General features: G+C 47.0%; 1 protein-coding gene across 1 annotated transcript in view; it reads right to left on the reverse strand.

Moving 5' to 3' along the window:
* Positions 1-17,117: 17,117 nt before the first annotated feature.
* LOC136576614 (beta-glucuronidase-like) overlaps positions 17,118-26,772 on the reverse strand; it is a 30,742-nt gene continuing 21,087 nt past the window's right edge. The window contains exons 12-13 of the mRNA XM_066576073.1: positions 25,318-25,429; positions 17,118-17,185 (exon numbers count right to left, since the gene is read on the reverse strand). Coding sequence (XP_066432170.1) covers positions 17,149-17,185; positions 25,318-25,429 — 149 coding nt within the window. The 3' untranslated portion in view covers positions 17,118-17,148. The remainder of the gene's footprint in view (positions 17,186-25,317; positions 25,430-26,772) is intronic.

A 26,772-nucleotide genomic window follows, 5' to 3' on the forward strand; every position in this document is an offset into this window, starting at 1 on the left:
ATCGTGTGATCGTCGGGTCGCTTAGTGGAACACTTCCACTTTTTAGTACATAGTACTTATTGAGCACTATGTACCCAGGAAAGGAGAAGGCAGAAGTGGTTAAAAAAAACTTCTCCCTTCTCCTCTACTGTGACTAACAGCTGTGGACTGGCTGCTGCTTAATTGCAGGAGCAGAGAGGCTTTAATCTTGCGCCGTACATCTGCTATTGTTGGGAATTAAAGCCCAGTACAGTAATTTATGAGACTAGATTGACCTGATGTTTGCTACGCAAAGATAAAATGTTTTGGCAAACCTCCCTTTCCCCTCTCCCCCCATTTCTCTCTCCCTCATATATATATAATATATAATGTGTTTCCTTTATTCCCCCCTACTTCATACTGATCATATACCGCTCATAACCTTCCCCATCCCCCCCCCATTCTTTCTGTCCATTTGGCCCCTTCTCCACCATCTACAGTTGCACACATATTGTGATGATTTCCCCACACCATCCATCATCTTTCCTTCCTATCCACATTCCCATTATTATTGCTCCCCTCCACTTTGTTTCCAGCAACCGATTTGATTTCCGCTTCAGCGTATAACTCCCACCGTACCACCCCTTATACACTCTGCCCAATCAGGCTTATCCTCTGACAGAGCTCATCACTGTACACGCCTACACAGGTTTGAAATTTTTGCCGGCCCCACGCCTTATTCCTCCTACCCAATCAGGCTTATTCCCGAACCAATCCCTCCACACGCCTGCTTCTAGCGGGATATTTGAAATAACTGCTGCACCTTCCTCATGTAAGCCCCTGTCATGTAGGGGTTTTGAGTTAGCCCACCAAGATACACTGGGGTGGGAGCGGAGGCCACTGTGCCAGCCCTTACACAGGGGTCAGAGCAGTGGCTTCTGTCCCACCCCCGACACCTGCTGTATAAGACAAGACTACAGCCATCCCACTGCTCACCATTACCTCTTCCTCCAGCCCTGCTCCATCCTCCTTACTCCCCCCACCTCTCTCTCTCACTTGCCGGCGACTGACAGCCTTCTTCCCCACCTCTTGCCGATCCCCCATGTGTCCGGTTATTATCTTTTTCTCTATATCCTTTCTGTAATTGCCTCTCCTTCATCCCTGGTCTTTCTTCAGACATCCTGCATTCTTCCCCAGCAGTGGGGAACGCACGTTCTTCAGTCCCCAACTGCTTTGGCTTGCTGAGGATTCCACTTCAAATGTTCGCCGTCCATGACTTGCTAGGAACGTCATTTAGCAATGATTCACTCTTCATAGTGGCGTGCGCCCATAGATTTAACATTGCAGCTTTGAGCTGCCCTCACAGGTCACTCGATGAATCACCCTCAAATTTTAGGATTTTACAGCAGTGGTGAGGATGTCACTAATCTAATGACACCAAAATCATCCACCTAGGTCAGGCAAAGGGGTCAAAGTGTATTATATGTTCCACTGGTGATAACCGGGCAGGCACAGAAGTCTAACTATGTTGCAGAGACATTCCTGTGTTACCAAAATATACTTTAGATACAGTAGATTTTGCTATTTCTAATTATATTAAAAAAAAGAATGGGGTGAAGTACTTCGCAGAAGTAAGACACATCAGACGCAAATTGGTGTATTCAAGATAGTTCCCCTTTATTCTTTATCGCAACAGACTTTTATGATAGCAAACAGACAAGGGAGTGTCTGACATGCGCAGTAAGTGATTGCAACACTAAACCTTAAACATATAGGATTTGGCTTCTTCCTCTTGAAGATCTCCTCATCCATCTCTAGGCAGAGTCTTATTCCAAGTTGCTTATTTCTTAACAATCAGCGGTGATCTTCATTAGTCTGGAAATAGCTTCTATGTCTCATGGCACTTGTGATCTGTGTCCGGCTTCATCTGTTATTATTAGTCTGGGAAAAGCGTTTTCCTATTAAATGGGGAAGCTGTCTGTAGGAGAAAATCTCTGTGTAAGCAGAAGAACAGACATGGATCATTACAAGTCTTATACAACATTCAGACAAAATGGATGTTAGCATACAAAATGGCAGTAAACACAAAATCCATCATGATTAGAGATGAGCGAACGTACTCGTCCGAGCTTGATACTCGTTCGAGTATTAGCGTGTTCGAGATGCTCGTTACTCGTGACGAGTACCACGCGATGTTCGAGTTACTTTCACTTTCATCTCTGAGACGTTAGCGCGCTTTTCTGGCCAATAGAAAGACAGGGAAGGCATTACAACTTCCCCCTGCAACGTTCAAGCCCTATACCACCCCCCGGCAGTGAGTGGCTGGTGAGATCAGGTGTCACCCGAGTATATAAATCTGCCCCGCCCACGGCTCGCCACAGATGCATTCTGACAGAGATCAGGGAAAGTGCTGCTGATGCTGGAGCTGCTATAGGGAGAGCGTTAGGAGTTATTTTAGGCTTCAAGAACCCCAACAGTCCTTCTTAGGTCCACATCTGACCGTGTGCAGTACTGTTGAGGCTGCTTTTAGCAGTGTTGCACATTTTTTTTTTTTTGTATATCGGCCGTGCAGAGCATTGCGTCCGCAGTCTGCAGTCATTGTACAGAGTATAGGGCCAGTACTGGTGAGGCAGGGACAGTGGGAAAGGTGAAAGAGATATACTGTCTATATAGGCAGTGGGCTTTTTCCAAAAAATTGATCGCCGTCATCCCGCCAGAGGGAAAGAGTATACATAATATAATATGCTGCCTACAGTATCTATCTGCTGGGGGTAGTAGTCATAATTAATACGCAGCTAAGCGTTACAGCAGGCTTGCGCAAAATTGTTTCCTGGATCTGCTGTCTCTGTTACATGATCGCCGTCATCCCGCCAGAGGGAAAGAGTATCCATAATATTATACGCTGCCTACAGTATCTATCTGCTGGGGGTAGTAGTCCTAATTAATACGCAGCTAAGCGTTACAGCAGGCTTGCGCAAATTTTTTTCCTGGATCTGCTGTCTCTGTTACCTGATCGCCGTCATCCCGCCAGAGGGAAAGAGTATACATAATATTATACGCTGCCTACAGTATCTATCTGCTGGAGGTAGTAGTCCTAATTAATACGCAGCTAAGCGTTACAGCAGGCTTGCACAAAATTGTTTCCTGGATCTGCTGTCTCTGTTACATGATCGCCGTCATCCCGCCAGAGGGAAGGAGTATACATAATATTATACGCTGCCTACAGTATCTATCTGCTGGGGGTAGTAGTCCTAATTAATACGCAGCTAAGCGTTACAGCAGGCTTGCGCAAAATTGTTTCCTGGATCTGCTGTCTCTGTTACATGATCGCCGTCATCCCGCCAGAGGGAAAGAGTATACATAATATTATACGCTGCCTACAGTATCTATCTGCTGGGGGTAGTAGTCCTAATTAATACGCAGCTAAGCGTTACAGCAGGCTTGCGCAAAATTGTTTCCTGGATCTGCTGTCTCTGTTACATCAGCGCTGTCATCCCGCCAGAGGGAAACAGTATACATAATATTATACGCTGCCTACAGTATCTGTCTGCTGTATCAGCTCAGCATTTTAAAAAAATAGAAGCAAGATACTTAAGGCCTACTACTGGCCTTTGGCCACTTGACTGCTTCTGCGCTGTGAATTCCACTAGCTCAGTCATACGCACCTACGTCTCACTACAGGCGTGCGCAAAATTGTTTCCTGGCTCTGCTGTGCGTTCCGTAAGGGAAGTCAGCCTCCAACCACAGGCCAATAAGCGGCACATTTAATTACAGCGTTCTGTTACTGCACTACTGGTAATACAGCATACTGAGGGGTAGGGGTAGGCCTAGAGGACGTGGACGTGGGCGAGGACGCGGAAGCACAAGTCAGGGTGTGGGCACAGGCCGAGCTCCTGATCCAGATGTATCGCAGCCAACTGCTGCGAGATTAGGAGAGAGGCACTTTTCTGGCGTCCCCACATTCATCTCACAATTAATGGGTCCACGCGGTAGACCTTTATTAGAAAATGAGCAGTGTGAGCAGGTCTTGTCGTGGATGGCAGAAAGTGCATCCAGCAATCTATTGACCACCCAGAATTCTGCGCCGTCCACTGCTGCAACTCTGAATCCTCTGGCTGCTGCTCCTCCTTCCTCCCAGCCTCCTCACTCCATTACAATGACACATTCTGAGGAGCAGGCAGACTCCCAGGAACTGTTCCCGGGCCCCTGCCCAGAATGGCCAGGAATGGTTCCTCTCCCACCGGAGGAGTTTGTCGTGACCGATGCCCAACCTTTGGAAAGTTCCCGGGGTCCGGGGAATGAGGCTGGGGACTTCCGGCAACTGTCTCAAGAGCTTTCAGTGGGTGAGGAGGACGATGACCATGAGACACAGTTGTCTATCACTCAGGTAGTAGTAATTGGAGTAAGTCCGAGGGAGGAGCGCACAGAGGATTCGGAGGAAGAGCAGCAGGACGATGAGGTGACTGACCCCACCTGGTTTGCTACGCCTACTGAGGACAGGTCTTCTGAGGGGGAGGCAAGTGCAGCAGCAGGGCAGGTTGGAAGAGGCAGTGCGGTGGCCAGGGGTAGAGGCAGGGCCAGACCGAATAATCCACCAACTGTTTCCCAAAGCGCCCCCTCGCGCCATGCCACCCTGCAGAGGCCGAGGTGCTCAAAGGTCTGGCAGTTTTTCACTGAGAGTGCAGATGACCGACGAACAGTGGTGTGCAAACTTTCGCGCGCCAAGATAAGCCGGGGAGCCACCACCACCAGCCTCACCACCACCAGCATGCGCAGACATATGATGGCCAAGCACCCCACAAGGTGGGACGAAGGCCGTTCACCGCCTCCCCCCCTGTGCCCCAACCTGCCACTGAGATCCAACCCCCCTCTCAGGACACAGGCACTACCGTCTCCTGGCCTGCACCCACACCCTCACCTCCGCTGTGCTCGGCCCCATCCACCAATGTCTCTCAGCGCACCGTCCAGCCGTCGCTAGCGCAAGTGTTGGAGCGCAAGCGCAAGTACGCCGCCACGCACCCGCACGCTCAAGCGTTAAACGTGCACATAGCCAAATTTATCAGCCTGGAGATGCTGCCGTATAGGGTTGTGGAAACAGAGGCTTTCAAAGGTATGATGTTCCCAGTCGCCACTACTTTTCCCGATGTACCGTCCCAGCTCTGCACGACCATGTCTCCCGCAACATTGTACGCGCCCTCACCAACGCGGTTACTGGCAAGGTCCACTTAACAACGGACACGTGGACAAGCACAGGCGGGCAGGGCCACTATATCTCCCTGACGGCACATTGGGTGAATTTAGTGGAGGCTGGGACAGAGTCAGAGCCTGTGACCGCTCACGTCCTACCCACCCCCAGAATTGCGGGCCCCAGCTCGGTGGTGGTATCTGCGGCGGTGTATGCTTCCTCCACTCAACCACCCTCCTCCTCCTTCTCCTCCTACGCAACCTCTGTCTCGCAATCAAGATGTGTCAGCAGCAGCACGTTGCCAGCAGTCGGTGTCGCGCGTCGTGGCAGCACAGCGGTGGGCAAGCGCCAGCAGGCCGTGCTGAAACTACTCAGCTTAGGAGAGAAGAGGCACATGGCCCACGAACTGCTGCAGGGTCTGACAGAGCAGACCGACCGCTGGCTTGCGCCGCTGAGCCTCCAACCGGGCATGGTCGTGTGTGACAACGGCCGTAACCTGGTGGCGGCTCTGCAGCTCGGCAGCCTCACGCACGTGCCATGCCTGGCCCACGTCTTTAATTTGGTGGTTCAGCGCTTTCTGAAAAGCTACCCACGCTTGTCAGACCTGCTCGGAAAGGTGCGCCGGCTCTGCGCACATTTCCGCAAGTCCCACACGGACGCTGCCACCCTGCGCACCCTGCAACATCGGTTTCATCTGCCAGTGCACCGACTGCTGTGCGACGTGCCCACACAGTGGAACTCTACGCTCCACATGTTGGCCAGGCTCTATGAGCAGCATAGAGCTATAGTGGAAGACCAACTCCAACATGGGCGGCGCAGTGGGAGTCAGCCTCCTCAATTCTTTACAGAATAGTGGGCCTGGTTGGCAGACATCTGCCAGGTCCTTGGAAACTTTGAGGAGTCTACCCAGATGGTGAGCGGCGATGCTGCAATCATTAGCGTCACCATTCCTCTGCTATGCCTCTTGAGAAGTTCCCTGCAAAGCATAAAGGCAGACGCTTTGTGCTCGGAAACGGAGGCGGGGGAAGACAGTATGTCGCTGGATAGTCAGAGCACCCTCATATCTATATCTCAGCACGTTGAGGAGGAGCAGGAGGAGGGGGAGGAGCATGAGGAGGAGGGGGAAGAGACAGCTTGGCCCACTGCTGAGGGTACCCATGCTGCTTGCCTGTCATCCTTTCAGCGTGTATGGCCTGAGGAGGAGAAGGAGGAGGATCCTGAAAGGGATCTTCCTAGTGAGGACAGCCATGTGTTGCGTACAGGTACCCTGGCACACATGGCTGACTTCATGTTAGGATGCCTTTCTAGTGACCCTCGCGTTACACGCATTCTGGCCACTACGGATTACTGGGTGTACACACTGCTCGACCCATGGTATAAGGAGAACCTTTCCACTCTCATACCCGAAGAGGAAAGGGGTTCGAGAGTGATGCTATACCACAGGACCCTGGCGGACAAGCTGATGGTAAAATTCCCATCTGACAGCGCTAGTGGCAGAAGGTGCAGTTCCGAGGGCCAGGTAGCAGGGGAGGCGCGGAGATCAGGCAGCATGTACAGCACAGGCAGGGGAACACTCTCTAAGGCCTTTGACAGCTTTCTGGCTCCCCAGCAAGACTGTGTCACCGCTCCCCAGTCAAGGCTGAGTCGGCGGGAGCACTGTAAAAGGATGGTGAGGGAGTACGTAGCCGATCGCACGACCGTCCTCCGTGACGCCTCTGCCCCCTACAACTACTGGGTGTCGAAGCTGGACACGTGGCCTGAACTTGCGCTGTATGCCCTGGAGGTGCTTGCTTGTCCTGCGGCTAGCGTCTTGTCAGAGAGGCTGTTTAGTGCGGCTGGGGGAATCATCACAGATAAGCGTACCCACCTGTCAACCGACAGTGCCAACAGGCTTACACTCATCAAGATGAACAAAGCCTGGATTTCCCCAGACTTCTCTTCTCCACCAGCGGACAGCAGCGATACCTAAACAATACGTAGGCTGCACCCGCGGATGGAAGCATTGTTCTCTATCACCATCAAAAACGTGGACCTTTTAGCTTCATCAATCTGTGTATAATATTCATCCTCCTCCTCCTGCTCCTCCTCCTGAAACCTGATGTAATCACGCCGAACGGGCAATTTTTCTTAGGCCCACAAGGCTCAGTCATATAATTTTTGTAAACAATTTTTATACGTTTCAATGCTCATTAAAGCGTTGAAACTTTCACCTGATCCAATTTTTATTTTAACTGGGCTGCCTCCAGGCCTAGTTACAAATTAAGCCACATTAACCAAAGCGATTAATGGGTTTCACCTGCCCTCTTGGTTGGGCATGGGCCATTTTTCTGACGTACATTAGTACTGTTGGTACACCAATTTTTGGGGGCCCTCGCCTACAGTGTAATCCAATTAATTTTTTGCCCACCTGCATTAAAGCTGACGTTACATCAGCTGTGCTGGGCACTGCAATGGGATTTATTTATGTACCGCCGGTGGGTTCCAGGGAGCCACCTAGGCTGTGGGTCCACAGGGAGTTGTAACTGCATGTGTCTACTTCCAAAGAACCCCAGTCTGACTGGGGCATGCAGTGTGGGCCGAAGCCCACCTGCATTAAACATGACATTACCTCAGCTGTGATGGGCAATGCAATGGGATATATTTATGTACCGCTGGTGGCTTCCTGGCACCCACCCATGCTGTCGATCCACACGGAGTTGTAACTGCATGTGTCCACTTCTAAAGAACCCCAGTCTGACTGGGGCATGCAGTGTGGGCCGAAGCCCACCTGCATTTAATCGGACGGGAACACCTGCCGCCCATTCACCTCCTGTCCCTCCTATTGAAACATCTATAAGGTATCCTACCCTCCCTGGTTTTATTTGTAGGCTTAGTCCCAAGAGAGGAGCATTCTGAGAGGTAGGAACTCAGCTTTCCCAGGTTGAGATAAACCACCTGGTATTAGTGTTAGGACCCATCTGAGAGCTTGGTCACCTGGACGTTGGTGGATGGGCCAATGTAGTTTGATCAAATTACATACTAAGAACCTTGCATTATTTAATGTGGTTAGATTATAGGTATATATACCTCTGATAGTAAATTTATTTTGCGTGCTGTTGCCAATCTTGGATTCTGCTTCTACTGTGTGTTGCAGCCATGGTTTAACGTGCACCTATACATTTCTATTGGGATATATTTCCCATGGTTAGTGCTGACCCCCTTTTTCCCTTTCTGTACATATATTGTGAAGTTTTGGCTGCCTTCACTGGGTCGTGCACACCTGCCGCCCATTCACCTCCTGTCCCTCCTATTGAAACATCTATAAGGTATCCTACCCTCCCTGGTTTTATTTGTAGGCTTAGTCCCAAGAGAGGAGCATTCTGAGAGGTAGTAACTCAGCTTTCCCAGGTTGAGATAAACCACCTGGTATTAGTGTTAGGACCCATCTGAGAGCTTGGTCACCTGGACGTTGGTGGATGGGCCAATGTAGTTTGATCAAATTACATACTAAGAACCTTGCATTATTTAATGTGGTTAGATTATAGGTATATATACCTCTGATAGTAAATTTATTTTGCGTGCTGTTGCCAATCTTGGATTCTGCATTTAATCGGACGTTACCTCAGCTGTGATGGGCACTGCAATGGGATACATTTATGTACAGCCGGTGGGTTCTAGGGAGCCACCCATGCTATGGGTGCACACGGAATTCCCATTGCGGAGTTGTACCTGCCTGTGACTATTTATAAAAAAACGCGGTCTGACTGGGGCATGCAGACACCTTGACAGAATGAATAGCGTGTGGCACATAGGTTCCCCATTGCTATGCCCACGTGTACAGCTCCTGATGGTGGTGGCACAGGATTATATTTCTCATTGCGTCTGTACAGCATTGTGAACTATCACCCCGCCCCTTTTAAAGAGGGTCGCTGCCTAGCCGTGCCAACCCTCTGCAGTGTGTGCCTGCGGTTCCTCCTCATGGCAGACGCACTTATAAATAGACATGAGGGTGGTGTGGCATGAGTGCAGCTGAAGGCTGCGCAGGGACACTTTGGTGTGCGCTGTGGACACTGCGTCGTGCGGGGGGGAGGGGGGGTTGGGCAGCATGTAACCCAGGAGAAGTGGCAGCGGAGTGTCATGCAGGCAGTGATTGTGCTTTGTTGGAGGTAGTGTGGTGCTTAGCTAAGGTATGCATTGCTAATGAGGGCTTTTCAGAAGTAAAAGTTGTTTGGGGGGGGGGCCCACTCTTGCCGCTATTGTGGCTTAATAGTGGGACCTGGGAACTTGAGATGCAGCCCAACATGTAGCCCCTCGCCTGCCCTATCCGTTGCTGTGTCGTTCCCATCACTTTCTTGAATTGCCCAGATTTTCACAAATGGAAACCTTAGCGAGCAGCGGCGATATACAAAAGTGCTCGAGTCGCCCATTGACTTCAATGGTGTTCGTTACTCGAAACGAACCCTCGAGCATCGCGAAAATTTCTTCCCAAGTAACGAGCACCCGAGCATTTTGGTGCTCGCTCATCTCTAATCATGATACATTCTATGAGACCTGTAACACCTTTAATAGGTGCATCCCAGCATTATCCTGCTGGAAAATGCCTCTTGGCAGCCCTGACATGAGAGACAACACGTGTGGCTGCAGGATGTACCGAACATATTGCTGAGCTGTCATTGTCCCCCGTACCACTACTAGGGGTGACCAACTGCCATATGCGATGGCCCCCCAGACATCTTACCTGCAGTGGGGGCAGTGTGATCTGGATTATGGTTTTCTCCAGCAGGTTTCGGGGTATTTTGTAGCTTCCAAATTGTATAGTGTGCACACATCATCGACCAGATCAGACACAAGCTATCAGTCTCATATCCAAAATGGCACTGGAGAGAAACACCCAGACAGCCCCTTTTATTGCAAGACATAACACCTGCCCTTTAATGGGCGTGCAACAGATTACATCAGTAACATATAGGATTCTCATTTGTCGGATCATATAATATCCCCCACCCCTCTCCGAAGTCCACTGTGTGTCTCATTTGTCCTTTGTTCTATTACTTTCAGTTTTTGACCGCATGTATCTCTTTGTTGCAGAAGTTAGTATGGAGAAGTTTCTGTGTGGGGGATGGGAAAGGACTGGGGAAACACTCAGTACTGAATACAAGCAATAACATATAACACTGTGATTTAACTCTTTCCTTATGCAGCATGAGTTCCACATTAGGCTGAAGTCACAAAACACACATAATACGTCTAGTTTAGTACAAATCGATAGACATTTTACACTGACTAATCATCATGTCTATCACAACCCCCCCTTAAAATGTCTATCCTTTAACTCTCTATCTAATTTTCACAGTTCTCTGCGCGTGAGCCTATAACTGGAGCGCGTTGAAGATTCGTTTTAGGGTCTTCAAGGGGGTGTAGGACTTGTCCACTCCTTCTGGGGATGCATCCAGCGAACTCATTGTGGGAGTAGCTTTTCCAGCATTAGTTTCACAGGTCTCTCTGACACAGGGGATAACACAGCAGACTAGAACAGAAAAGGTAATCATTAGTTCACATACAACAGCGACGCCCATCTGTGCCAGGATCCTTTACCACCCGCTCATCCATGGCGAGTGCTGGTCCCAAAAGTTAGCTCTTTTTAGTTAGTGCAGTCAGCTTCTTAATGGCAACTGCGTCTTTACCTGCGGGTCACGTGTCATCTAGGATGTAGGTACAACAAGTCTCCCCTATCATCTTACAGACACTCCCCTTTTTAGCTAAAATCATATCTAAGGCCATTCTATTTTGAAAAGTCATAGTCGAGGTAGGTCCTATTGGTCGACTAGTCCCTATAAGGCGTCTCTAGTATAATTTATAAACCGCTGCTAATTATAATAAACATAATTAATCCAGTCAACGTTTATCTACCATAATGATCAGGAAAATGGACTCGAATCTAGTTTTAACTTGGTCTCTATTTTTTAAAACTCGTTAGGTACCCCCCTTGGCTATCCTATGACGTCAATGTACACGTGTAGATCAAAACTACCACCAGGGGTCTCTCTTCTCGCTCTAGTATAATGTTACAATACTAGTAGTGTGCACAGGTACGCACGGCCTGGGACTCCCTAATCTTCACCCACACCAATGACCCTCCTGGAGATAGTCCGGATGGTGAACACGTCCAGGCCACCTGCACTGACCCTACACTACCTAGTGACAAGACTGGAAGGAACCGCCGTACCTATGCGGAAAATAAGGATAGACCAACATGACAGGATAACCACAAAACACAGACTGAGTTGGATCGAGATAAATTAACTATTGGGGGTAACCTCATTATCCTCAATGTTGTCTGACAGGATGTGGAGGAGCATAAGGGCTTTGCTAAGGCACACTCCCCTGTCCAATTACCCTCCAGGCGGGTCCTCTACCTCATGTCTCCACAAAGCCAGTAAACGTCTCCTAAGGACTGGACCTGATTCTGTGTCCATTCCCCTCCTATCGTACCGTAGGAGGAGCAATACCCGTTGGTGAGTTCCCCAAAAATCTCCCTCCACCCTGCCTATTTGCCTGGCAGGTGTAGTTTCCAGGGTAGTCAGTAATACTCTTTCCGGTGCAAAACACTTAAGTAGTTATAGAGTATTCCTTCTTCCACTTCTCACGGACAGTGTAATTAGCGGAAATGTTCATGAAGAGACTAATAAACCACTCTTCAGCATCTACAGGGAGATTTAAGGGGACCATCCCCGAGTATGGTCGGGCAATACCGCACACGCAACAGTTAGACTTGTTGCTCCTGTTAGCATTGTACCTCATCAACTCCACCCAGAGATTCTGGTCAGAGTAGCCAGTCGCTACTGTCAAGGTGTCCTCAAAAGGTAGGGTCGGCTATGATCATTATGTTCGTCAAGGTCTTTATCTTACGGCGGAGGGGGTTAATTATGGGCAAGGGACTAAGTGAAGGCTTCCATTCGGGTGCATCTACCATATCCCTTATTTTAAACTTCCCTAAGGGATCTGTCCTCCCGTACCGTTATGTCCCCAGACTGTAAGTCCCCCCGTCCCCCGGGCTTGGATCTCCCATGGTTAGTGTAACAACCGCATTAAAACCAAGCAACATACTAAGTTCAGCCTTCCAATACCTGCTGTCCTTATTATTCTCAAGGAGGGTTATACGACTAATTAGGGATTTCCTGCTCTTATCTTTCTTATTTAAGGCACTTCGCGGTTTATAGGATTAGTCTGTTCCTGCGTTCCATCCCACTAATCCCCAATAACGGCAGTCTTCTCCCCAGACGTTATCAGTGGCGCAAACATATTGTATTCCCCGATTATGTAAGTCATATAACCAGCTGGACTGAGCTAAATCTGGCCTGCGGTGGGATCTTGCGCCTAGACACGGGACCAGAGCACAATAGTCGAAGGAATATGCGGCTACTTGAGCATTGAACGAGTTATACCAGAAGGTAACCATACCCTCATATTCTTCCGACTAAGGATTCCAGTTGCCACCCTCCTCTCTCCCTAGCCCTAACCAGAGTAATGTCTTTGGCACAACTAAGACTGGTCTCCCGGATCTGAAGCTTTCTTGCAGTATGAAGCATGGATCCATGTAAGTCTTTCGGCTAGTTTCACAGCTGTGGCAGTAGTCAGAAGCACCTGGTAGGGGCCATCAAATCGGGGCTCAAAAGGGTGCTTCCTGGGGAACTTCTTGACGCACACCCAATCCCCAGGCTGCAAGATATGTGTCCCAGTGTCTGCCTCTGAGTCTGGAAGAGAACACCTGTGCATAGGCTTTGGTTAGTTCTTTAACAACGGAAATCGCATACTTAGTCAACACATCAGATTGTAATTGTAACTACTGAGGATAGTAACGACCTAGCCTTGGGGCTAGCCCAAACAATCTCGTAGGGAGATAATGTATGATCCCCCCTGGGTTCATATCTAACACTGTATAGGGCTATGGGATGGCAGTCTTTCCAAAGTGGCGTCATTTTTAAGTATCTTACTTTTTAGCGTGCCACTATGTCTCTCCACCTTTCCACTACTCTAAAAATGGTAGATTATGTAAAAGCAGACATGACATGTTACATTCACCTGCGAAGTTTATACCTCTGTCTGACTCTGAATCACTTCTGGTACCCCATATTCACAGTTTACCTCGTTCATGAGCTTCTTTGCGGTTACCTACTTGTTTGCCTTGGTAACAGGGTCAGCCTCCAACCTGCAAAGACATCAACAACAACAAGCACGTATTCATACTTCCCAACAAGTAGGAGCTGAACGTAGTCAATTTGCAATCCCTGAAATGGGTAGAGTGGTCCCGTCAAGTGTGATGTGGCAAATTTACTTCTGCCCTGACTCACCTATGGCATAGATCATGCTAAACTGGACAAATGATGCAGCAGCTACAGAGAACCCCAGAAGTCGCCCATCCTCTTTCAAGCGTCGTCGTCATTGCTGCTTTACTAGGTGGGTCTTTCCATCCATCAGCTGGGCCATCATGGGATACAGGAACTGTGGTGGGCAAGTGCTGTTGACTGTTCACCATACACGGTCCTGTTTCTGCTGCTCCCATATTAGTCCATTCTTTCCTTCCTTGCTGGCTTGTAACTGTAAAAGTCTTTAGCATATCAAAGTTCAAATTTTTGTCAATGTCCAAAGTTTTTACCACTGACTCATGCTGTCAGTATCTTTTCTTCTTTCTTCCACGGCTTGAGGGCCGCTGCCTTTGCTATGCTGTCAGCGAGGGTGTCGTCTCTCGCCTCTCCAGTGTAGGAATCGGTGCGAACTCTCAACTTTGTCAGGTAGAAGTAGGGCCTTCCATGAGACTCTGCACCGCTGCACCATTCTCAATTGGTTGTCCTGCTTAAGGTAAAAACTGTCTGGCCTTCTATATTGGGCTGTAATCATGAGCTATGCCAGATGCATACCAGGAGTCAGTATAAATGGTTGCCGTCTTACCTCTCGCCACTCTACTCGCCTCAGTGAGGGCCTTCCATTCCGCTTCTTGTGCTGAGACATGCGGAGGCAGAGCTTCTGCTTCTAGGACATCTTGTTGTGTGACCACTGCATATCCGATGTGGAGTCATCAATCCTTACCCTGGTACCATCTGCAAAAAGCTCAACATATGCATTATGAACAGAGGTTCCGGTAACTGTTTGCATACCTGCAGTTTCTTACTGTATTAGTACTAAATATTCGTGTTGATGTTCTATTTCACATGGCTCGGAATCTGGTTATCTTATTCCATTTATTTTTTTATTTTTTTATACCCAATAGCTGATCTACAACACCTAGATCATCTATAACCAGATCACCTATGCCTCCCCCCTTTTGAACCGGAATACTCAATGGGAAAAAGATAGAGATGAGCGAGCATACTCGGAAAAGCACTACTCGTTCGAGTAATTTGCTTTATCCGAGTATCGCTGTGCTCGTCCCTGAAGATTCGGGTGCCGACATGGAGCGGGGAGCTGCAGGGGAGAGCGGGGAGGAACGGAGGGGAGATCTTTCTCTCCCTCTCTCCCGCCCGCTCTGCCCTGCTCCCCGCTGCGACTCACCTGTCAGCCGCAGCGGCACCCGAATCTTCATACCCGAGCACAGCGATACTCGGATAAAGCACATTACTCGAGCGAGTAGTGCTTTTCCGAGTACGCTCGCTCATCTCTAAAAAAAGAGTAATTGCGTTCAAACTAGTACAAGTTGAAAAAGGAAACCAAGAGGCACAAAAACAAGCACTTTGTAAGTCAAGGTGACATTGTATGCAGCGAAGTCTGAGCGAAAATCTCCTTAAAAAATTTTTTTTTCCTTCAGGTCACAATTAGCATTTTTTAACACAAGGGGGCGCAACACAAGTAAAATTTTACGTCACCCAGTGTAATAGTATTTCAGGGAACGTCCAGCGTTTAACTTTCACTCTCCTGTCGGAATACAATTATAGCTTCAGTGTAGACTGACACTAGAATATACAAAAGACTTAAGGAAAAAACTAAAGAATACGGATGAATTAACATCCTATTCTTTAGCAATTCAGTCCCTCTTTCTTCACATAAAAAGTAAAATTACTTCATCAAATTGCATGAAAAAGTTTGCTGGGTGACTATAGGGAAATTATTCCATCTGTAGGAGCCTTCCATAACATCATCTGTCTGAGCATCCATTGGAGAAGCGGGCAGTGGAAAACAGAGCCCCTGGGAACATGAGAGAGCATCCCCTGTCATGTATTCCTGGCCTCTGTCCCCCATGCATCAACTCCAATCTTCCATACACTATAAACCAGCTTAGTCATCTACTATGTCCCAAGCTGCATCTTCACAAAGGTTTGTTTCCCTGAACTTATCCTGCACCCAAAGTGGCCACATCTTGGAGTGTAACAAAGTCTGGTCAAACAAACCTTACTTCAGACAATCATGATGTTAGCACTGGATACAGTGGCATTGGGGAATATAGGCCTCCCAAGTGCAGCAAAATGGCTGCCAGAGGCAGAAAGGGGCGGGGCTACAAATCTCCCAGGTGCGGCAAGATGGCTGCCAGAGGAAGGGGCGGGGCCAGGGATGGCAGCACTTCCAGGTGAGGCAAAATGGCCGCTGGAGGAGGAAGGGGCAGGGCCTGGTCCTGTCCCGGATGGGGAGGGACCGGAAGTAACATCACACACCCTGAAAGTGAGCACATGGGGGGAAGTAACTTCAGGGTGGGGGCAGGGCTCACCACATTTGCTGCAGAGTCACACTATGTGGGGTTTTAAACATTGCAAGTGTGGCCGCCATTACAGGGAGGGGTTGTAGTCAACACAAAGGCATTACATTGTTCATAAGCAATACACATCTCCCACTATTCTTTCTCATCTTGAATCGCTTTCTTACGTTATACCACCTCCTAGCAAAAACTAGCACCTAACACCTTTCTTTCTGCTGAGTTTCCTGCTCGTCTTCTGAAAACTTTTTACAGTCTATCTTACCATACTCATTTCTGCTTATCTGTCCATAACCTGACATTTCTTTCTGCAACTTTTCCTGATCCTTTTCTTTGTAAAACGTTTCTACATGTTTTGCATATTCCAAAACATCCTGTACTGATCCCTCATTCTATTCTACCTGCTTATTCTATCCTATCTGAAGTTTCTGGACACAATAGTGTTCCTCTTGTAAACTTTGCTTTCTTCAAATCCTTCCAATATAACCTCTCTTTCCCACTCAGATCACAATGCACATTAATTCTACAAAATACAAGACAAAGAGAACAGAAGGGTTCATTGGGAAATGCTTTCAGTGGCTTAACTTCAGTCCACTGTCTTATCAGCAACCCTCCCCCAATAATAAACACTGCACATAGTCTGGACAGGACATTTAGCTATACACAGAGACTGACGATTATTTTCAATGACCAAAACCTCAACAATATCCTGGAGACGTTGGCTGTCACAAAGCACGGCTATAATTCTCCGCGTATATACCTTTCCACATATGAGAACATAACACGCTCAATCATACAGGTAAATATGCGTATCATAAATTTTCCTAACCTCACACTAGTTTACCTAGGAGTAAGTGTCTCTCCGGAGTGTTCCCTCAGACTTAAACAGCCAAGTCCGCCCTTCTGACACATTAACCCTCACAGAATTTGTCTCTTGGTCTTGTATACACAATTTTTAACCGTCTCAGACATAATATACACAGCATACAAAATACCCCTTAGGCAGGTTAAAACGGTGGTCTTTTTTCTGAGTAGAAAGAACTATATTACCTGCCTTTCATTGATTTATCACTCTGGATCAGAAACAGGCAGATTAGCAGTCAGAATTCAGCTCACATCGGTAGGTTTAACATAAAGCAATCTTACCGTGTTCTGTAGATTTTCGGGCCCCTGAGTTCTGCGTGCTATCTGCCGATCTCTGTATTTTTCCAGAATGAAAGAAATCAAAATCTCTACTCGGGCCCCCCAGAAGGACGCCACTGATCTGGATTATGGTTTTCTCCAGCAGGTTTCGGGGTATTTTGTAGCTTCCAAATTGTATAGTGTGCACACATCATCGACCAGATCAGACACAAGCTATCAGTCTTATATCCAAAATGGCACTGGAGAGAAACACCCAGACAGCCCCTTTTATTGCAAGACATAACACCTGCCCCTTAATGGGCGTGCAACAGATTACATCAGTAACATATAGGATTCTCATTTGTCGGATCATATAATATCCCCCACCCCTCTCCGAAGTCCACTGTGTGTCTCATTTGTCCTTTGTTCTATTACTTTCAGTTTTTGACCGCATGTATCTCTTTGTTGCAGAAGTTAGTATGGAGAAGTTTCTGTGTGGGGGATGGGAAAGGACTGGGGAAACACTCAGTATTGAATACAAGCAATAACATATAACACTGTGATTTAACTCTTTCCTTATGCAGCAGAGTTCCACATTAGGCTGAAGTCACAAAACACACATAATACGTTTAGTTTAGTACAAATCGATAGACATTTTACACTGACTAATCATCATGTCTATCACAGTGTGCAGCTCCACAGCAAAGGCAGGATCTAGGCGCTCACCACTAGGTCTTCAGCCAGTAACATGGCTATTGTCAGTGCCCAAACTAAACCTGGATTTATAGCTAAAGACAACCTGGTTCCGCTCCGTAGCAGGCCAGTTTCGTAATTCATGACACCACTGCAAACAGAGCGATGATGTGTGGGTGCCAAAGGCAGTATATGTAATGGGCGCCGTGAAACCAATTGCCCATCAGCCAAGCGGCTGGAAACTGTTCCAACAGACAGAGGGGCCTGTAGTGATAGTGCCACCTGTCACTGGATGGCGAACAACGAAACGGTTGTAGCTTGTCGGACAATCCTCTCTACTAGATATGATAGTTTTGTCAGATCGCCGAAGGTGGCTGCAATTCGTTAAAATGACCATCCAGCTTCTCGCGTGTTTTCACACCTGGCCGATATACGCTACATAGGGAGAGTTAAAACTAGTGAACTGGCACACAAATCAAGTGTTTGTGCACCCGTTCAGACAGCATGGGTCCCGGCCCATATACGCTGAGACTTCCATGCCATCGCCCCTTTTCCCTCCCTCCCAATGGCAGGCTCACCTGTCCTCTCCTTCCCACTTGTTCTTTGCAATGGAAGGGGGCGGAGCTAAATTCTGGCTCATCCCGCCTCCTTCCATTGATGGCTATGGACAAGGGGTGGGAGCTTAGCTCTGCCCACATCCCACCCCTTGTCCACAGCCAGCAATGGGAAGAGGCGGGACTGGCTGGCACTTAGCTCCACCCCCTCCCATTACAGACAGCCAGCAGGGAGGAGAGGACAGGTGAGCTGCACAGGGAAAAAAGAGCAGAGATAGGGAGTTTAGCAGCCACGCTGCTAAACTCCCTCCTAACCGCGGACGCTGCCATGAGCCCATGCAGCGGCCGACGTATTCCGGCCCAAAAGATAGTTTCAGGACTATCTTTTAGGCCCAACGTAAAAAGGCCCGGCGCTATATTGGACTGGCTGGGCGTTTTTAGGTCTCAAGAATATGACCAGGTGATCTGATGCACTGGAATCCAATGCATCAGATAACAACGGATACCAGCTTTATTCCCCCAAGTGCATATACGCCACATTTTCATGCCCAGGCGCATATATGGTACCCATATGAACACACGGGCAAATATACAGCACATAAATACGCCAGCAGTGCAAAAAATAGAACATATACTCGGCCGGCGCATATATGCTAAGCCAAAACAGATTTCTGGAACTATGTTTTGGCCAATATACGCGGGCGGATCCTATAGACTCCTATGGGAGCAGGGAAAGAGAAGGTGGGGGAGGCATTTTTGCAGCGTCGAACGCCGCGAAAAGCTTACAGGTGCCTCGATATAGGCACTGAAAGGCATCCTGAGGATTTTGGCAGAGCGAGGGTTTTCCGGGCTGTGGCGTATTTTTTCGCTAAAAACGACGCTTGCAGTTGTGTGAATGGACAAGAAAATGCTGGCCATGATCGCGGAAAACGCCTAATCAGGCGCTTAAATGGAGCAAGTGTAAAAATGCCATTGCAGTATATGCGCTCATGGGAAAGAGCCCAAACTCTGTTAACTGGGCAAAATCTCTTTAATTGTGTCGTAGAGCCATCTAGTGGTTAACAAGCTCTACACAAGTGGGAAAAGAGATCACTACACACAAGGAGCCTCTGGGATCTTTTTTTTTTTTTTTTAATAGGACACGGGTGGAACCACTTTTAGGGCCTAGTCTAGTGTCAAGACCGGTCATCTAATCACACCCCAACTGTAATCATCTGCATATCTGCCTGAGCTGTAACTGCAGCAAAACAACTTATTCTAGCTGCTTGCTTGATTTTGTATTTTGACAAAGCGTATATGTTTAGTGAAGATTTTCAGCACAGCTAAAAACGCAGCCAAGGATTCTGGGGGAAAAAAAAAAAAAAATCAATACTCACCTAGCTGAGGCGGTCCTGCTCCCTGTTCTCCGGAGCTCCCAGCACTGGTCATTGCTGACGGGATTTGAAGACCCTACTTAAAGCAAGAGATTGCTCTTATTGGCTGAGCCCGCTGAGTGTCAGCAGGCTCAGCCAATCAGAGCCGGCGCTGGATGCACCAATCACAGCCATTCATTGAATGGCTGTGATTGGTACATCGCATGCCAGCTGCGATTGGCAGAGTGGCGCTCCTGAACGAATAAAAGCAATCTCTCGCTTTGTTGGCTTGACAAGTGCCCGGCCGTCTGCCTGCAGCTCCGGCGAGCAGCATTTAGAGCTGCCAAAAACGTGGTACCAAGTTGTGCCGTGCTGTCAGCAGCGCTAAAACCACTGCCTATTCATTTCAATAAGTACGCAGGACTGAAAATGGTCACAGATTGACAGCAATGCATGTTCTAAGCGCACCGTTGAAGATGCTGCATTTTGACACTTGTGTGAACAGCCCCATTGAAATGAATGAGAACGTTGTACAGCCTTTATTGTACTGCTGAAAGGGCAGCGCTAAACGCAGTACAAAAACGTCTGTGTGAGGGAGGCCTAATAAGTAATAGAATCGGCCCATAATTTGGGTTTTCACAATAATTTTCTGCTGATACATATACTAGTAATTATTAGGAAATTATAGTACCAGTGTTTCTGGTGGCATCACTTACTAATATCATATAGTGAAAGAGATTGGAGTTGGTCATAGGTCCTAAAACAGCAGAGCTGGACAACAGCCGTGTGCTTACAGGACCTGTGATGATCTCAGTCATGTAATGAGTTAACGGGTCTGAGCCCCGCCCCTGATCACATGACAGTGATGTCATCACAGGTGTTAAACCAGCAGAGCCGGACAGCAACTGTGTGGAGCCCCGGGTGACTGATCACATGAAAGCCCTCATTCAGTGCACTCACTGACAGACAGGTGGTCCTTAGAATTTTGACAGTATTATTAATTAATAATTATCCATGCAAGCTTAATAAATAAGATTAAGATTTCAAAGCAATTATTCCTTTTATTGAAAGAACATTGAATAAAAAAAAGTCAATCATTTATTGTTCTCATTGAAGAATATCACAGCCCACAATTACAGTGCAGTATTACATTATGTACATTCAAGGCACTTGTAGCATTTTTTGAGGTATTACAGCACTACTTTTGTCCTTGTTTGAAGAATTTGTACTGTGTTCAAAAACAGAGAGGGGACATTTATGTGGACATCTGCACCAGACTTCTATCAGGGGGGGGGGGGGGGGGGGGGAGGTGCACATTTCTGCAAATGCTACAGATCTATGACAATTAGGGCTTAGTCAGACAGGCGTTTTTTCGCGCGATTTGCGCATGCGTCCGTCGATTTTTTAAAACCATTGCTTTGCAATGGTATCGGACACATGAGCGCTTTTTATGCGCTCGTCCGATAAATTATAGAACAGAAATCGCAGATCACACCTATATATGCGCTCAATGGGGCCGGCGGCAGCAGCGCCAACCCCATTGAGAACATATACTAGACAAATCATTCTTCTCTGCCACAGCTGTAACAGCTGTGGCAGAGAAGAATGATATTTGCCCATTGAATTCAATGGAGCCGGCTCCATTGAAAGCAATGGGCTGCCGGTGAGCGCGGGATGAATTGTCGGGAAGGGCTTAAATATATAAGCCCTTCCCTGCAATTCATCCAGAAATGCGTAAAAATAAAAAAAATATATACTCACCTGGTCCCGGCAGACGGAGTTCAGCTGCGGCCAGCTGAGCTGAGCCAATCAGTGGCAGCACTCACTCACCCATTCATGAATGGGTGTGAGTGAGCTGCCTCTGATTGGTCAGGCTGTGACCAATCAGAGGCAGTTCATTCAGCAGGCAGGGATTTTAAATCCCCGGCTGCTGAATACTACAGAGAGCAGTTCAGGAGAACTGTCGGCCGGCCGCGCTAAACTCAGTCTGCCGAGACAAGGTGAGTATATATATATATATTTTTTTTTTTTTTTTTTTTTACACATTTCTGGATGAATTGCAGGGAAGGGCTTATATATTTAAGCTCTTCCCGACAATTCATCGTGAGATCGCCCGCAGCGCATTGCTTTCAATGGAGCTGGCTGTATTGCCGGCTCCATTGAATTCAATGCGCTGGACAGCTCCGGCCCGTTTCTACTGAAACGCGGCTAGGAGCAGTTTTGTCGAGCGATTTTTCGGCCCCGGTCACGCGATTTGCGGATGCGCATCCGTCATGCGATCCGCAAATCGTGGCAAAAAACGCCCGTGTGACTAAGGCCTTATAGTACAAATCAATGCCAACTCGTAGCTGATGCACATTTGACTTTCTGGAGCACAGATGCGCCAATTTTATTAAAGCTGTGCAGATCTTAGAGGGCCACTCCGGTGATTTTTCTCTTATTCATGATGTAGCAATCCCCCCAGTATATATAAGTGACCTAGTGTTACATTGGTTTGTTATTGCTTTGTGTTTGAAACTCCTGGCCTCTTTTTTCTCAGATGGTCATGTGATCCCACTTCTGACCAACTCAGATCTGCTTGGGGGTTATGGACTTTCAAATATTCATTTTCAATTCAGCTTCTTTGATGCAATTTTACATGAATCTGCCACAAACTGCTGAAAGAGGGACACCCCTGTCACAGTTACTGATGATGATCCCACAGCTCTTGTGACACAGTTATAGTAGAGGAGATCACATATCATCCTCCTGGCTGTATAAGACCCAAGGTCTACGGGTGGATTTGATTTGCAGGAGATCTGCAAATCAAGCCGCCCAAAGGGATGCATTAGCGTCTGGAAAAGAATTAAAAGCATGCGGATGTCATTTTTTCCCAGTGTGTGGATCACACGCGGGATAAAAATCACAGCATGCTCTATTTACTGAGGATTCCCACGCAGATAGCTTCTATTGAAGTCAATGGAAGCCGTTCGATCATCGGCACAACCGCAGCTGACACTGTGGACGTGCCGCGGATCCGTGGGATAGCAGGAGATTAAAAAAAAAAAAAAAAAGCACTGCGCATGCATGGAGTGCTGTACAGACAAAAAAAAGATCCGTCCGGTATGCAGGAGACCCAGCCTGCTCTGGACAGGTAAGAAAACTGTCCATGGCCGCGGGGCACGGGCGTATTCTCAGAATCCTTACTTGCCGTGGACATGAAGCCCAATTATGGCCTATAGCTTCTTTAAGAGAATATAGTAGGTAATAATACATTTCCCCCTGCAGGTAAAAATGGTATAGCCCTCAGCTAAAGCTGTACTGATGCATCATGGGATTGATTGTAAGTAAAAAAAGCTCAGCCTCAAGATGGTGCCTGATGAGCATCAAACAGCGGGCTGCACTGCAAGGAAGTGGCTGGAATGCACAGAGGAGACCTCCAGAGTGTGATAGGCAGTCAGGTGAGGGGGCAGGGATGGAAAAATGTGTTTTTGTTTGTTTGTTTACCGGAGTGACCCTGTAATAAACTGGTACATCTAAGGCTCAGTTCACATCATATTTTCATCGTACGCCCCGGCATATATGTATTTACATTGAAAAGATAAAATAAAAAAATAAAAAAAAGTGTCCAAACATACACCTTGGAGTGTATATTGCTTTCTATGACAAGACGGATGCATGAATAATGTACTTTGTGCATCCAGGCATGTGCACTTATGTCTGCATCTTTTTTATTTTAACCCCTTAGTGACCACACTTTTGCTTTTTTCCTTTTTGTTTTTCTTCCCTCGCCCTTTTAAAAAATCATAACTCCTTTATTTATACATCGATGTCGCTGTATGAGGGCTTGGTTTTTGCGGGACAAGTTGTATTTTTCAATGGTACTATTTAATGTACCATATAATGTACTGAAGTAGAGAGAAATGGGAAAAAAAAAAAACTAAATTATCGTATCTTTCAGTGCGTCTTGGTTCTACGGCGCACAAACGGCAACAAAAATGACATGATAACTTTATTCTATGGGTCAGTACTAATACTAGGATACCTTGTAAAGTTGTTTTTTTTTTGCTGTACTACTTATATTTTTTTTAAAGCTAATTTTTAAAAATTATTTCCATCAATATAGTTATGCGAGGGCTCATTTTGTGCGGTAGCTTTTGTCGTTTCCCTTGGTACCTTTTTGGAATACATAGGACTTTTTGATTGCTTTTTATTAGACGTTTTCTTGGCAACAGGGTGACCAAACAAAACACGCCTTTCTGGCATTTTTTTTTAAAGGCAAATAATGCATTACTTTGATAAATTGGACTTTTACGGACGCAGTGATACAAAATATCTATGTTTGTTTTATTATTTAGATTTTTTTTATTGTAAATATGGCAAAATGTTTTTTTTTATTTTTATTTTTTTTTTAAATTTAATAAAACTTTATTGTTCTTATTTATTTTTTCTTTTAGTCCTCCTGGGGGACCACAACTACCAATGCTTAATGCCATAGCATTACATCATACTGCATTCTGACAGGCAGCCTATCAAGCCACCCAACGAGGATGGCTTGATAGCCATTCTGCCATGACAGCCCTGGGGTCTTTCAGAAGGACCCCGGCTGTCATGACACCCGCACGGCTCTCCCGATCTCACCGGGGGGGGGGGGGGGGGGGGATGGGGGGTTGCGTATCGGACCCCCGGGATTTAAATGCTGCTGCCAGATTTGACAGTAGCATTTAAATGTTTAACAGTCCCAATTGGCCGCGCGGCCGAATGGGGCTGTTGCCCGCAGGTGTCCGCTGCAATAAACAACGGACACCTGCGATATATGGAAGGAGATAGCAGCGCTATCTCCCTCCATACACGTCCTGCAACGGCAGGATGTAAAAACACAATAGCTTGGTCACTAAGGGGTTAAAGTATAGAGGAGCATTTGGATGACATTTGCAAACAGTCTATGATTGCATACATGCTAACATAGCATGTGGGGCTGAAAAACGGCACTTGTCTGTCCAGTTCAGCCTTTTATCTTGCAAACATATACTTTTGTGTACCCAATATGGAAAATCCAATGTGTCATGTGACCGAACAGTTTCAACTTTCTTGATTATAAGCTAACGTAAGAAAATTAAAAAAAAAAAAGTAAAAAATATGTTTTCTTTATTTGAAAAACATACATGGTATCCCTCTGTATACCTTGGAGTCTATGTTAAAAAGTGAAATGTAAAAACACCCTTCTTTAAAATGTTTTAGGCATATACGTTGGTGTATAAGGCCACTGTGTGTTTAAAAAAAAAAAAAGGTGTGAACTAAGCCTTATGGTGGACGCACACATTAGACAGAAGCAGGCTGATCGCTGAATAGATAATTGCCTGGTGAAGGTGCATTTTGCAGGCATACATATGGGAGTCCCTGTAAGCCATTACAGTTGGTCATACTGGCCTTACATGTCCGATGACTACGGGCTACAAACAATCTTTCAAAGTAAGTTCCTTTGTAGATGAAACTCTTCCAACAAACACGGCGGGCTTCTTTCCAGACGAAGATGGTCCATAATCAGTTAGCTAAAAGATTGTTCACTTTTACTTTTCATCTAACAAATGACCATTTTGGTTGAAATGTTTCAATTTTCATTAACTTTCATCTAATGTGTATGGACACCTTTATACCCGCACACTGGGGATTTTATATCAGTACTTAATAGCAAATATCCCCCATTGTGTTTAGGCAGTCTTCAAACAAGTCTAGGGTAGGCTCCTGTATAAATTAATACATCGATTGTAAAAAGGGGGGTAAAATGTTCACACAGAAGGTTTATGCAAATACCCCAGGCTATTGGCCAGATTCCAGTATCTGTCCCGTAGAAGAAAAGCCGATGACTTGGGTTGTCTTTGGCGGGTGAAGATTCCCTTCTTGTTCCCCACGACTCTGGTAATGGCTGCAATAGAAAAACAATACTGATCTTCAACATTGTGTGAACGTTATTGTCTTATGCCGTGTGCTAGCTGATAATAGATAATCTTTTTTTTTTGTACAGCGCCAGCTTATTCCGCAGCACTTTCGAGGCACATGGGGAACACAAACAATACAGAAATTACAAAAGTGACAAGTGGCGGTGATACAGAACGTACAGGGGCAGGAGGTGGAGCAAAGGGGAAAGTGTTGCCAGCAACGCAACGATAACATGTGATATACAGTTTTTTGGGGGGAGGGACACAAACAAGTTGGAGGTAGTACAGGAGGTACGGGGCAAGAAGTGTACAAGATAGGCAAAAGGGGAAAGCCATAGGGAGGGGCAGGGGACATATTTGGGGATGGGGGACTAGATCAGGAGGTTTGGTATGCTTCTACGAAGAGGTTAGTATTAGAGGGGTGTTTAGTCGGAGTGTTAACAGAGTGGAGCATGCTGTCTGGGGGTTATGATTGTACTAGTTACTGATATGGAGATGTTGGAGGGAGGTCGGCTGGTTGAGGGCAGAAAGATAAGGTGGTCAGTTTTTGAGAGGTTAAGTTTGAAAAAAAGGGAGGACAAGGTGTTAGAGACAGTAGACAGTGGGTAATGTTTTGGAGGAAAGGTACTGAAATGTCACAGGAAGAGGTGTATAACTGGGTGTCGTCAGCGTAGGAGTGATATTGAAGGCCAAATCTGCTGAGGTTTGTCCGATTGAGGCTGTGTAGATGGGGAAGAGAAGGGGGCCCAGGAGCAATCCCTGGGGTACCCCCAACAGCGAGGGGAAGCGGAGAGGAGATTGAAGCAGCAAAGGAGACACAGAAAAAGCCATCAGAGAGGTAGGAGGAGAACCAGAAGAAAGCAGTGTCCTTTAGTCCAATGGAGCAAAGCATAGCAAGGATGAGGTTATGGTCGACAGTGTCAAATGCAGCAGAGAGGTCAAGGAGGATTAGTAGGGTATAGTTGCCCCTCCATTTGGCCGTCAGCAGGTCGTTTGATACTTTCGTGTGGGCAGTTTCGGTTGATTATAGAGGACAGAAGCCGGACTGGAGGAGGTCGAGGAGAGAGTTATCAGAGAAAACGTGTTAGGCAAGAATAGACCAGGCATTAAAGTAGTTTGGAGATGAAGGCGAGGTTGGAGATGGGTCGGTAGTTGGCAGTATCTGCTAGGTCCAAAGTCAGTTTCTTTAGCAGAGGAGATATGATAGAGTGTTTGAATGAGAAAGGGAAGATGCTAGAGGTCAGGGAGAGATTAAAGATGGTGGCGAGGTGGGTAATGACAGCTGGAGAAAAGGACCGGATGTGGGGCGAGTAGTCTGGAGACTTCTTGC

Source organism: Eleutherodactylus coqui, chromosome 1 (assembly GCF_035609145.1).
Source record: "Eleutherodactylus coqui strain aEleCoq1 chromosome 1, aEleCoq1.hap1, whole genome shotgun sequence".
NCBI lineage: Eukaryota > Metazoa > Chordata > Amphibia > Anura > Eleutherodactylidae > Eleutherodactylus > Eleutherodactylus coqui.